Genomic DNA, 12,315 nt, shown 5'->3' with positions numbered 1-12,315 from the left:
TCCTAGAGCCACCATCCTAGAACACCCATATGCATCATTTCAAAGGCAGGGGAACCACTCACTTGCTTAAAATTATGCCCATTTGCAGATTACATAGCGTGATTGTGTGGCTTGTCCTATTGCAGTCATGATTGAGTTTCCAGCCCAACTCCAGACGTGCTGGCACAGCAGCAGGCTCAGCTCTGTGGGTCAGACTGGCTGCCCTGCACCACCTCGTGCTGCCAGCCCAGGACACCCAGCAGGGCACCTCAGAGGCTACAGGGTGGCCTCTCCCAAGCCACACACGGCACCCTCGCACCCAGCTGGCACAGCCACAGCCCCCAGACTGCAAATGCCACAGGAGTCTGCCTTGACTTGCTTTTAATTGTAGGCATTTTCACCTTTTTACCTCAAACTGCAGAGTAAACCAGGAGAGATGTCTCCTTTTCTTAGCCACCACTTAGATGGAAAAATAACATGAAGGACAGGATTTCATCGTTTTAGCTGCTTTGATTCGGTAAAGGAAACGCTCAGTGTGAGTAATGGCATCCTTAATCAGCCTAGCTCTTGCACACACTTCAAAATACCTTAAAGTTAAATCAGTGCTGAAGTAAGGCCTTTGTTGAGTTTAGCAGCCAAACAAGAAAGGCAGTCTAGCTGTGTTGACATAATCCATTATTTCAGTGAGGCCTGTGAGACATAAAACAGGTTTGGAAACCAAATATCTTCACAGTGGATGGGGTATTCAACACATTAGTAAATTTAAGCTATTGGATTTTATCATAGTTACAGCAGTCCTTTCACCAATATTGAAATATTCTTCAGTACTGAAAGAATTCACATTAGTCACTTCCAATCACAAGACATAAAAAGGGAAGATAAACATTAATCAAATAATTTCTTTCATGAGTGTTTTATTTGAATTTATGCCATATTCACAAAAATAGAAACAGTCTTTAGAAGTATTTTGTGAATACATTGTCTCCAAGCTGAGATTAACAATAGCAATAGTTAAATATCTAACTTGGATTTGTTTCCACACACAGACATTGAAGACGATGCTGTGAGAAGCAAGCAGGAATTATGCAATGTGCTGCAGAAAGATGAAAATGTAACTAAACATTTTAATGTTTATGTAGTTCAACAGCCTACATACAGTTTCTCAGGATGTTTTTAGAGCAAGTTGCTTTAATTTTGTGTAGAAAATATTGAGAGTGCTCATGCCAACCCTTTGACATTGTGATTTGCATGTAACTGTATAAATACTATATACTCTCCTATCTAGAGCTTTATACATATGAAAAATTATGGTACAATAAAAATCTATACACATGGTGCTACCAGTTCAGCAGCTGCTAACTTAAAGGATACATCTAGAAATATGATTGCCCAGCCTCTGAAATACAAAATAAAAGAGCAATCAGAAATGCTTTCTGTTTAAATAGCAATTTACATAAAAATTCATCTCTTCATTTTCTCCGTGTGCTTAGGCCTGGTAAAAAGAGTCTCTTTGGTTGGTTGCATCTGTCCTTGGCAAGAACTGTAGTTTTAAACAGTCCTTTGTGTTTGTCTTAGGCAAAGGTTAATACATTTGTAAAACAGAGTAAATGTTGGCTGGCTTCTATTCCAACTTTGTGCTATTGTAATGCTGAATGACAAGTACCTACTACACTGCAAAGTCCTGCAGGGTGGTAACAGAAACTTGCATGATTTCCACGTGCTGAAAGACGTGACAGTGGAAGACCATTTATACTGCACCCCAACATAAACCACTCTCTCAATTTACACAGTATGCTTCTAAGTACTTTTATCTTTCAAAACCTTTAAAAGCAGGTTTAGCTACTGCTCAGCAACCAAGTGGTGACATGAGTATATCACAGGTCCATTTTATCTCCCAAGAAATTTTGTGAGAGATCTAGAAAGCAAATTCATGAAGTATTACAATCCATTGCTATAAGAGATATGTTAACCTGAGATAAGGTACAACTACCTTGCAGATTTGTGATGGTATCACTGATCTCAGATTCTCACCCGAGGTGTGGATGTGGTGTGAAGAGCATGGAGCAAAGGGCTACAAATATCCATCAGGTAGGGGGGAAGAAATGGTCTTAGGAGCAAAATGAAAGTGCTCTGCTCATCTAGTGGCCTGATTCTTGTTATATGAACTACAAAATTATGGTAAAGGAAGTGGAATGTAGCAAATTAAGCTAAAAAAGGAAATTATTGAGTTGCGCAAAAGCAAGCAAGGCTAGCACAGACAGACAAAAAAAAACCAGAGATAGACTGAGAGAAAAAAATGCTTTGAAGTACACAGGCTTATTATTTGATTTGTAAATAAGATGAAGCTCTCTCCACCCAGGTTATGAAAAGTAAAAATTGTCATGTATGGGTAATTGATGGTGACAGCTCTGGCATACACAGTGTAGGAGGTGGTGTTATTGTTTAACATGCCCTACATGTGTAGATAACAAGTCAGGCTTTCATGTTTGCCTACAAATTGTTGCTAAGCACTTTTTATACCCTTCATATTGATACTTCTGTTGTCTCTTGGTTTCATCTCTATTTCCTTTTAAGACAAACAAAAATGGAATATTCTGCAACCTCCAGCTGTATCTTGCTGTTTTTCAAGCTAATATGGATTCAAACCCAGGAGATGCCTCAGGAAATAGATACTGGATGGATTTAATATTCTTAATTTTCCTTCTTCTTTCTTTTTCTTTTTTTAGTCTTGGACTATTACTGTTATTGTTTTCCAAATTCCCCATCCCTGAAAAAGTGATTTGAAATTGATCTTGGTTTCACCTCTGTTAACATCACCAAGACAATCCTGTTTCTCAACTCCCACATCTCACATACTCAGTGACCTGGTGAAGTGCTGCCTCCTCCAGTATTTATTTCCCTACATTTTGCATACCCTCAGTGCCAGCAGAAAGCATTTGTGAGCTGGAGAAAGGAAAAGCTGCCGACGAACGCTCAGTATCTGCATAGAGCTGCTAGAGGTGAATCCAAAATACTGACCCAGATCTGAATGTCCCTTTATGTTGATGGGGTTTTTCCTCCAACTAAGAATCCCAAGCACAACTGACAAGTACAAGTACAGTATAGAGTTAGACTTGAGGAAAGCAAAGGGAAGTAATATTTCACACATGGTTTAGCTTTGCATTTCTCAAAGTACCTGTCCAAGTGAGATTTGACCTTCCAGGAGGACCACATAGCTTGAAGTACCTGGGGAGACTGCTTCCTCATGCCAGGGGATTAATAAACATTCTGCTTGCCCACCTCCTCACTGCTCCATATGGCACAGACTTAAAAGCTTTAATTAGATGTGCAAGAGGGTGAGAGGATTATTAACATTCCTACTGGGAAACCAGTGCTTTTTAATAAGTTTGCCCAGTCAGAAAACAATCTTCCTTCAACAGCTTTTGGTCCCCAAGATTGACACTCTTCCAGCAGTTCACCCCAAAGATATTAGTTAACAAAAAATAGCTTTTTTCCTGGGGTGAGCTGAATGTTCTTTGGAGGTTAGGGAGGACACTGAGTATCAGGTAAGGTCTTGTCCTAAATGTCTGCCCAAAAAAAATGGTCTCAGTGGTGGAGGTAGTATGGGTTCTCGAAATAAATGCTAACAACCACCTTGCAGAGCCACTGCTCCTGTGGCTGGCATAAGCCAGCTGAAGAGGAACCCACTGTCTAATTCAAGAAAAGCAGCTGAAAGCCAGAAAAGTATTAAAACACTCAGAAATCAGAGGAGGGAAGGAACAAGTGGTGTTGGCCAAGGAAAGCTATAAACCATCTGACTATGGAAAAAGGCTACTTGGCTCAGAGACGCTTTACTGTTTCTTCCACTTGTTGTTGCCTTCCAGAGTGGATTATCATACTCCCTAAATGCCCTAATATTTAGCTCCTTCCCTTTCTTTACAACTCATTAATCACATTATGCCTGTATGATTAAAAAAAAAAAAAAGAGGAAAACTTCACAAGAAGGGAAAAATAATCATAGTTCTATAATGTTAACTTATATCACAGAAAACTGTGTACATTTTTTCCCCATACAGGACATACTTCAAATAAAATAATTTTAACACCAATAATGATAATGTTTTTTCTTCCCGACAGAAGTAGAATTGTTTTTTCACCCCAGTTTGGTACATAAATATAAGAAAATAGTCTTTGAATATTTACATCCATGTGTTTTAAATGTTATTTCTTGATATATTTAGTTTTCATTTTCTCTCCAACCACGGGCATTCTTTCCAAATTTATATACTAATCTCCGACCATCCACACGCTCAAGGATTTCTCTTTTGTAATAGTATCTGTTAAAATGAAAACAGAAAAAGATATAAGAGTAAATTCACCTATGGTCCTAAAAGGCCACTGCCAACTAGACAATCCCTCAGCTAGCTTAAAAAGTCTTTATTTTCTATTGAGATGTATATGTAATATCTAAGATAATTATAATTGAATCACAGAGAAGGAAAAATGGACATTTTCTTTTTTTCCTTTACATTAATTAATTTCTGAGTTTGAATTTCACCATGTTTCAGGTCAAAGCATATTGCCAGATTTATCACACACTCTTATGAGATTTCACATGGGTTTTTTCCCAGACAAGCCAGGATCTGAAAATCAGACTGGGAAAGAACCTCAGCACCCTTTTAAAAATATATTTTGAAGTCTCAGAGATTACGGGAAAATTCTCAAAATGTTAAATCAAATAGGAAAGAAAATCCTAACATCTATTTAAAAACAATGGCTATGGGGTATGCCCAGTTTCTGAATACTGCTGGAAACAACGTCTCCAGCCATTACTGGGCCATTTAAACGTTTGGACATAATGCTAGAATCTCAAAACTAGTCTGAGAGACTGTCAAAGAAAGCAACTGCTGCTGTTGACAAATCATTTTTAAAAGTCAGACAAATTCTCCATCCAGTTGGAGATTTACTCCATTTCCTCATGTCCTATCCAGTATGTGCCACAGTCTTCCTCAGCAACATCCAGCTCACCTCATAGCCCGGCTGAGTTTCTCGTAAGTCATGCTGCTGTTGTTCTTCTTCTTTCCCCACAGCTGAGCCACAGCTTCAGATTTTAAAAATCTGAAGACACCTTCTGACCGGTCTTCCCACTTGATTAATCCTGGGTTTTTCTCAGGATTGAGAAGAATATCTCGAATAAATTCCCAAAGATGAGTTCCTCGAGGGTCTGAAAAAGAAAAGACGGCAAGAAGGAGTGTCTCGAGCTCTCTGGGCTATGCTTGCAATTTTTCTTGTCATCTACAGAGGGTGAACACCCAGGCCATAGTTTCTGGAGAACAAGACCCCCACCTCAGAGACATACAGGTGAAAAACACTGGCAGCCTTTCAACTGCAGGTAAGCATTGGCCTCAGGCAGTCTGAGCCCTGTGGCAGGCACGTACGAGCCCAGCTACCAGGGGAAGCAGAGTCCAAACCACCCACTGCTTCCTTCTGCCTTTGGCACTGTTTCTGCCCTAAAGAGAACAAGTTTAAGCCTTCCCCTCATCTTATTTGCCCATTTCTCCTGATCCCTGTCTACAGCACAGCATGTAACCTGATATTATTGCATGGCACATGAAACAGCCGACATTACCGTGAAGCAGGCACCGAACCTCCTTGCATTTAAAAGACAGACAGAAGGCACGGGAGGGGAACTGCAATTTTGCATGAATGAGTAAGTAAGAAGGTGTAGAGCGGATAGAAGGACAGTGACAAAACTGGCCAGCCAAAACTGTATGCAAAAAGGGAAACAAAAAGTTTGACCATGGTGTAGAAAAGGCAAAAACAGATCTCCAAGTTCAACAGGTAGATCTCGCAGTTTAAGCACAAATACATCTCACAGTTACTACAAAGATAGCACCAGAAAGTCCAGGTCAAAAGAAAAAAAAATTAAATAAATCCATCAAGTCAGATGAAGTCATTTACAAATGAAGAACAATAAACACAGTGACAAGGTAAGCCAGAAAGACAGCAGTCCTTTGGTCTGACTTCAAAAGCATGAAATTAGACCAAATTAAGAAGGAAACAAGCTAGTCAAAGATGTGAAGGTAACTTGAAAATGGTATACAGTGCAGTATAAGTAGAATTAGATTTCAGTCAACTAATCCAATATTTTTCTTTATTATTATAATTGTTTTATAGACCCATTAAAATGTGGCGGACCTAGCTTATCTGGACATCAGTAACTTATGGTCATGATACAGAGCAGTACTGAAGGAACTGGAAATGAAGGGGATTAGCCCAGGTTGCCAATGTGACCTGTTTTGTATGCCCACGCTATGACTGAAATGTTAGAATCACAGAATGTCTCAAGTTGGAAAGGACCTACAAAAATCAAGGCTTATTCCCTGCTCCTCGCAGGACATCCTAGAACTAAACCACATGACTAAGAGAATTGTCCAGACATCCCTTGAACTCTGTCAGGTTTGGAGCTGTGACCGCTTTCTTGTGGAGCCTGTTCCATTGACTGACCACCCTCTGGGTGAAGAACCTTCTCTATTGTGCAGTCTAAACTTTCCCTGACACACTTTCACTCCATTTCCTCATGTCCTATCACTGGTCACTAGAGAGGAGATCAGCACCTCCCCCTCCACTGCCCTCCCTGAGGATGCTGGAGACTGGGATGGGTCAACATTCAGCCTTCTCTTCTCCAAGCTGAACAAGCTGACAGACCTCAGTTCTTCACAGGTCTTCCTTCAGACTAGTCCTGTCTAGTTCTTTCATGAACAACCCTTTTATACACACACACAAAAACCACACAGATATCTGTGTACAGATATAAAGTTCAGGAGTTCTGGTGGGGCAAAGCGACAGAACAAGAGTAAGAGTCAGGAAGAGACATAATCTGGAGGTCATATCGAAACAGGATGAACCCAAATACCACAAAATGCAGTGAAAGACCAATACTGAGCTTTACTATTATAATAAGGATATTAAATAGGATTGAAAATACATACATAGGATATTTTCAGCATTAAAAATCTCAGTAAAGTACATTAATGGAACTATGTACAGAAATCACAATTATGGTATCCTGTCTTCAGAGTCAAGTTGAATAAAAACTAGCAGAAAATGTAGGTGAGGGGAGTGGAAAGACTGTCACATCAGGGGATGAGAAGGTGGCAAGATTGAGGCACAGGTGCTTGCTTGTGATGTCGTGCGTGAGAAGTTCTGCAAGGAGATGCTCAGCAGGGTCTGTGGTGTGTGCTGCACCCGGTAGGCACAGGCACGAGCACGACTGAGCCCACACACAGGCCCTTCTGATTTAATCCTGGGTCTTCCTCGTCATTCCTGTACTCCACCTCTCCAGCCCAGTTCAACACAGGGCAAAGGAAGGTGGTTTCTGGTTGCTTCCCCATAGGCCCTCATGGATAAAAACAATTTGAAAAGTTTAACAATATTGAGTCCTAAAGTGATGTAAACAAGCAGTATTAGACAGTCAGATCCTTCCAGAATTCAATCACAATAATGACTTAACAAGTTGTGTCTTCAAAATACTTCCTCTTCCCTCCCAAACAGGATCTGATTTTCATTTGTTTCTTTTTCCTTCAATCAACTAACCATCCATTATAAGCATGGATTTTGACTTACTGTGCTTCTTGGTGTGGGACTTTGGAGTATGATCTTGTGATTTTTTTGCATCTGAAGAGTCTGCAGAGAAGGAAAATGAAGCCTATTTGTAAATTTTATTAAAAGCTTTCCATTGACTAGCAGGTTGAAAGAAATAAAACCACAAAAAAGAACAAATATATCTTCTAAAGATAATCACTTTTCGGAACATAATCTAAGTGAGGAGGGAGAGTTTTGTTTTCTGTACTATATGTTAATCAGCACACTTCTCAAAGAGACCATTGATGAATAAAGAATGAATGCAGAGGTAAACATTTGGCTTTTGAAAGCTAAATTTGATTAACAAATACCTCACCTCATGTTGTGTGTGAGAGAGAGAAAAATAGGATCATCACATCTGTAAAAGGAATCCTGAATTGTCCCATTATCTTAGTCTTTGCTGAAGCACGTATCTTTGGGGGCTTATTTGTTTCTGAAGAGATGATCTAATGGGAAATGTATGTGCTGGTACCAATGCACAGAACACCTACCTGTCTAAAACATAATGAACTGGCAAAGCGCTGTTGTTTAGGGGGGCAGGGTGGGGGAAAGGGGCTGCGCTGGTAGGAGTTTTTGGCAGCAGGACTAGCGTATATTTTTCTGTGGCTCAGAGCCATAGGAACAAGCCATTTCTCATCAATGGTACTTTATCACCTGCAGCCAGCCAGAGGAGGAATAGGGTTTCTGGCACAAGCATTCCTTCAGAAATGAAAAAAAAAGGAGTTCCGCCTGTTCATGACTGTAACCTACCTCGCAGTCTGCACGTTCAACCCTCCCGCCCCCAAACCACCGCAGCCTGGCTCTGCTCTTGTCCTTAATGAATATCTTTCATCTGATTGCTCCAAGTCTCGCAAAATCTGTGGGATAGACCTGAGAGGGAGCCCCTTCTGTGTTTGCTTTTCAGCATACCTCGTCCCTGAATCCCATAAAGCAAAGCTTAAGGTCCCACGCATGTTTTCCCAGCTTCTATGAATGCACAATTATCATACTTTTCATGGAAACCAGGCATTTGCATGGGAAAATGACTCACAGGAAATATTTATTTGCATAGAAACTTGTCAGATTTGCACAAGCTACTGCAATAACTGCATGTGAAAAGGTAGATGCAAAGTTATTCACACACTTGCTTTATTCATACATAACTGGAAACATAAACTGAACAAGACCGTGGGGATAGGCCGAACCTCTGCTATTCTAAGTCTGATAAATTACTGTCCTTGACCCCCAAGCAGCAAACGTGCTCTGAGTCATTTTGCCTTCCCACTCTCAAAAGAGCAGGAACTAGCCTGAACCTCACTGAGCTGGGAGGGGGGTGTGGTGTGGGGGAAGTAAAATGAGGCTTATTTCACTGCCTTTCCTCAGATTATGATTCCCCATATGTTATTAAAAGCCTGTGGGAACTCCAGGTAACGACTGCAGGACCCAGTTCTTTATTTGCCCTCATATAAATCCTCCTCATTTTAAAATACCACAATTCGCTTGCAAATGTTTGTTATGCTCCACTTAGCTGGAAATTTATTCTTGGAAGTTCAGTTGCCTTCTGCCTAGCCAGTGATTTATTCTGGATTTCAGCTGTGTAAATAGCCTCCTGCTCTGCCACAGCTCCTACGTGGAGACTGGTTTCAAACATGCCATGTGAGGAGGCTGGGGCCTGACAGATGAAAAGAGTTATGATGCAGTTTCAACAAAGCCGTCTTGCAAAACTTTTGACAAAAGGTTACACATTATTTGCATATGATTCAGGAATGAGCCATTTTTTACGGGATATACAAATTTAGTTTTTACAGCAGGCTGTGCCCTTGGTGTGCCACCCTAGCTCAAGGCTTAAGCAGTCAGCAGATAAACACAGCGTGCCATGATCTGGACAGGTCCCCAGCCCTGTCAGAGAGCCCTGAAACCCCAGTAGCCATCTTGTGAGAGTGGGTGGGGGTGGTGGAGAAAGCAAACAGGGTGTTTGGTTGGGGTTTTTTAAACTTTGGTGGTTTTCTTCTTCTGGTTTTCTTTCTCTCTCTCTCTCTTTTTTTTTTTTTTTTTTTTTTTTTTTTTTTTTTTTTTTTTTTTGTGGGGTGGGTGGTGGGGGGAGGATGGTTTTTGTTTTGTTTTGTAAATTCGTGGCTGAGTGCATTAGTTTAAACTCAATGTCACTTGGCAAGTCCGGCTCGGGAGGCTGGAGGAGCAGGGGACGGGAGGCACAGGCGCTGGGGCCACTGCCCACACGCAGCAGCACAGGGCTGCCCCCAGTGCAAGGCTGCGTCTACAGCAAGGCGTTCTCCTTTCTTATCCTCCCAGCCCTTCCACTGCTTTCTCCCTCAGACCTCTGCATAACGCCCTCCTAAGAAGAACCCGCCTTTCCCTCCCCGCTCTCTCGCTCCCCTGCCATCTCTGCTTTACTCTTTTCCCACTGCCTTGGCTCTCCCGACCTCCGTCCCGGTGCCAGCCCCGGGGACAGGGCCCTCAGGGCCTTCCGCACTGTGATCACACTGCACTTCGACCAGCACTCCAGCACCAGGTGTGCTGTGTCTGTGCTCCTTGGCAGGCACATTTGAGCTCTCCCTCACGGAGGGGAGGTTCAGGGAGCGCCCCTCTGTCAGCTGAGGCTGCGGGAGGACGCCCTTGTGCCGGCACATTCGGGCCCGGCGCTCGGTGTCTCCCTGCAGCTTCCCCAGGCCTACCCGAGGCTGGCCCCAAAGCCAGCAGCCTCCCCATGAATCACGGGCTCACGGAAACACGGCCACTTCTGGGCAGGAATGGCCACTTGTGTGCCCGTACCCTTCTACACCGCAGAAAAGCGTGGTGTAGCTGGAATGTCTTGTCTCTCTGACAATAATGTTTACCCCTTTGACTCAGTCACTTTAAAAGATATGTGGAGATTACAGATTATTTGATCATCTTTCTCTTGACAGAGAGACGACAGAAGCATTTCTTTAAAGAAAGCTATTGTAATAATGACAGCTAATAAATCTGTCAGAATCCTCATTGCTTGGTTTAAAATTACTGGAGGTTCAGATGCAATCCTACAACAGAAGACCACGGAAACTATTACATGTCGGTAGCTCTGGGACAAGTGACAAACAATTAAAAATATAATTACAAGTTTCTTACCAGAAGACTGGTGACTAGGTGTCATCATGGAAATCTGAGCACGACAGAATGTTTTACTGTCCAATAACTCTGGGAATCAAAAAGAATACATTTAAACTAATAGCCTCAGACAACAATAAAGCCGTCTCAGAATGCGTGAAGTATTGTGATGTTAGTTACCTACTGTGCTACCATAGCCACTGTCGTAAAGATAATTCTCGTCTTTCCAGGACACCATTAATGACGGATCTGAAGGCAAAGGAACAAAAGGAAAATCAGATCACTAAAAGAACATTTTTTAGCACAGAGGTAAATACTGAGCACTGAAAGAATTAAAAATGTGGGAAAAAAAATAGCTGTCAAGGGAACCAAGTGAAGGGGTTATGTACAAAATCATTTCCTTTCACTCAAATTATGCATGGAGTTTTTCATATTCAGGCAAATGTATTTACACAAAGCACTGACTTCTAGAAAAAATGTAGTATGCTCTTCCTTTTCCTGACTAGTATATCATTCATGCCTAGCCTTAGAGAAGGTTTCCTATGCCAGATCAACTCTAATTCTACCCAATCCAGTCCTGAATTCTCAGTCCCTGATGATTATGACAGTGCGTTGGAGCCACAGAGATGAAAGTGTTCTCAAATATCAAGTAAAACAGAAGGATGCTTATGATGAGTATTTATTTCTACAATGGTAGAACTCGAAAGTCCTCTCTGAAACACAGCTTCATATTTAAGTACATAGTGAGGAACATCAAAGCCTAATCCTAGATGAAGGGCTATTTTATTCCAGCACACCAAGTCCCCATCCTTAACCTAAAACCACCTAAAAACCACCTTCATGATTAAAGAAGAATAATTTTTAGTGACCTTCTGGTCATATAGATCAATATAAGCAGAACAGAAGTATTGTCTTTATGACCTGTACACTGGTCTTGAAATTACTTCCTTCACAGTGCATTTTAAGGTCAAAAGCCTTAAAAATCTCTTTTTCTTTTGAAACCAGGTCAGAAGGGATGAGATATAAGGTTCAAATCTAGGTTAAACCTAATTTTTTTCATGTTCTCATAAATGAAATCAAAAACCCCCAAATGAGTTACAGCTAAATAATCATGTTTGGCCAAGTTACCACTTATGACATAGGAATTTAACAGGCATGCTAACTAATAGCTGCATGTTTGGGCACCCAGAGCTTGCGTTCCTACAATAGCACACACCCTTTGCTCGTTTGGACACCTGATCTGCCTAATGTTGCCTCTAAGAACAGGCCTTACCCAGCCAGAACATGGGGACAGTGTTCACCTTCCCATTTTGGCCTTTTTCAGTGCCCGTGTCTTTGCAGCTGTGATGGTTTACTGGAGTGAGCCGGGCTTCCCCTCAAAACCACCAGCCCTGTCCCTTCTGCCTCACAGGGAGTGACTTTCCCAGCAGCCCTAATCCACAGTTCCTGCTCCCCACATGCAGAAACTTAACCCACTCTCACTGGCCATGGCTGGCACCACCAGAGCCCCACCAGGCCACTCCTGATTCAGCACATCCAGGAGAACCATCAGTCAGTTACTCCTTTCCAAGATGTGCAGCTGAGGTGCTTTGCTGAGGAGGAGGAAATAATATTATCCCAGGATCTCATAAA

The 12,315-nt window shown here is 41.8% G+C and overlaps 1 protein-coding gene across 1 annotated transcript in view; it reads right to left on the bottom strand.

Moving 5' to 3' along the window:
• Positions 1–876: 876 nt before the first annotated feature.
• The window catches only part of EHF (ETS homologous factor), a 34,169-nt gene continuing 22,730 nt past the window's right edge, over positions 877–12,315 (bottom strand). Inside the window, exons 5-9 of the mRNA XM_063398300.1 lie at positions 10,864–10,932; positions 10,705–10,773; positions 7,585–7,644; positions 4,987–5,182; positions 877–4,295 (exon numbers count right to left, since the gene is read on the bottom strand). Coding sequence (XP_063254370.1) covers positions 4,196–4,295; positions 4,987–5,182; positions 7,585–7,644; positions 10,705–10,773; positions 10,864–10,932 — 494 coding nt within the window. The 3' untranslated portion in view covers positions 877–4,195. The remainder of the gene's footprint in view (positions 4,296–4,986; positions 5,183–7,584; positions 7,645–10,704; positions 10,774–10,863; positions 10,933–12,315) is intronic.

This window comes from Prinia subflava, chromosome 5, assembly GCF_021018805.1.
Source record: "Prinia subflava isolate CZ2003 ecotype Zambia chromosome 5, Cam_Psub_1.2, whole genome shotgun sequence".
In the NCBI taxonomy this organism is placed as follows: Eukaryota; Metazoa; Chordata; class Aves; order Passeriformes; family Cisticolidae; genus Prinia; species Prinia subflava.
This window is presented reverse-complemented; position numbering and strand designations above follow the sequence as displayed.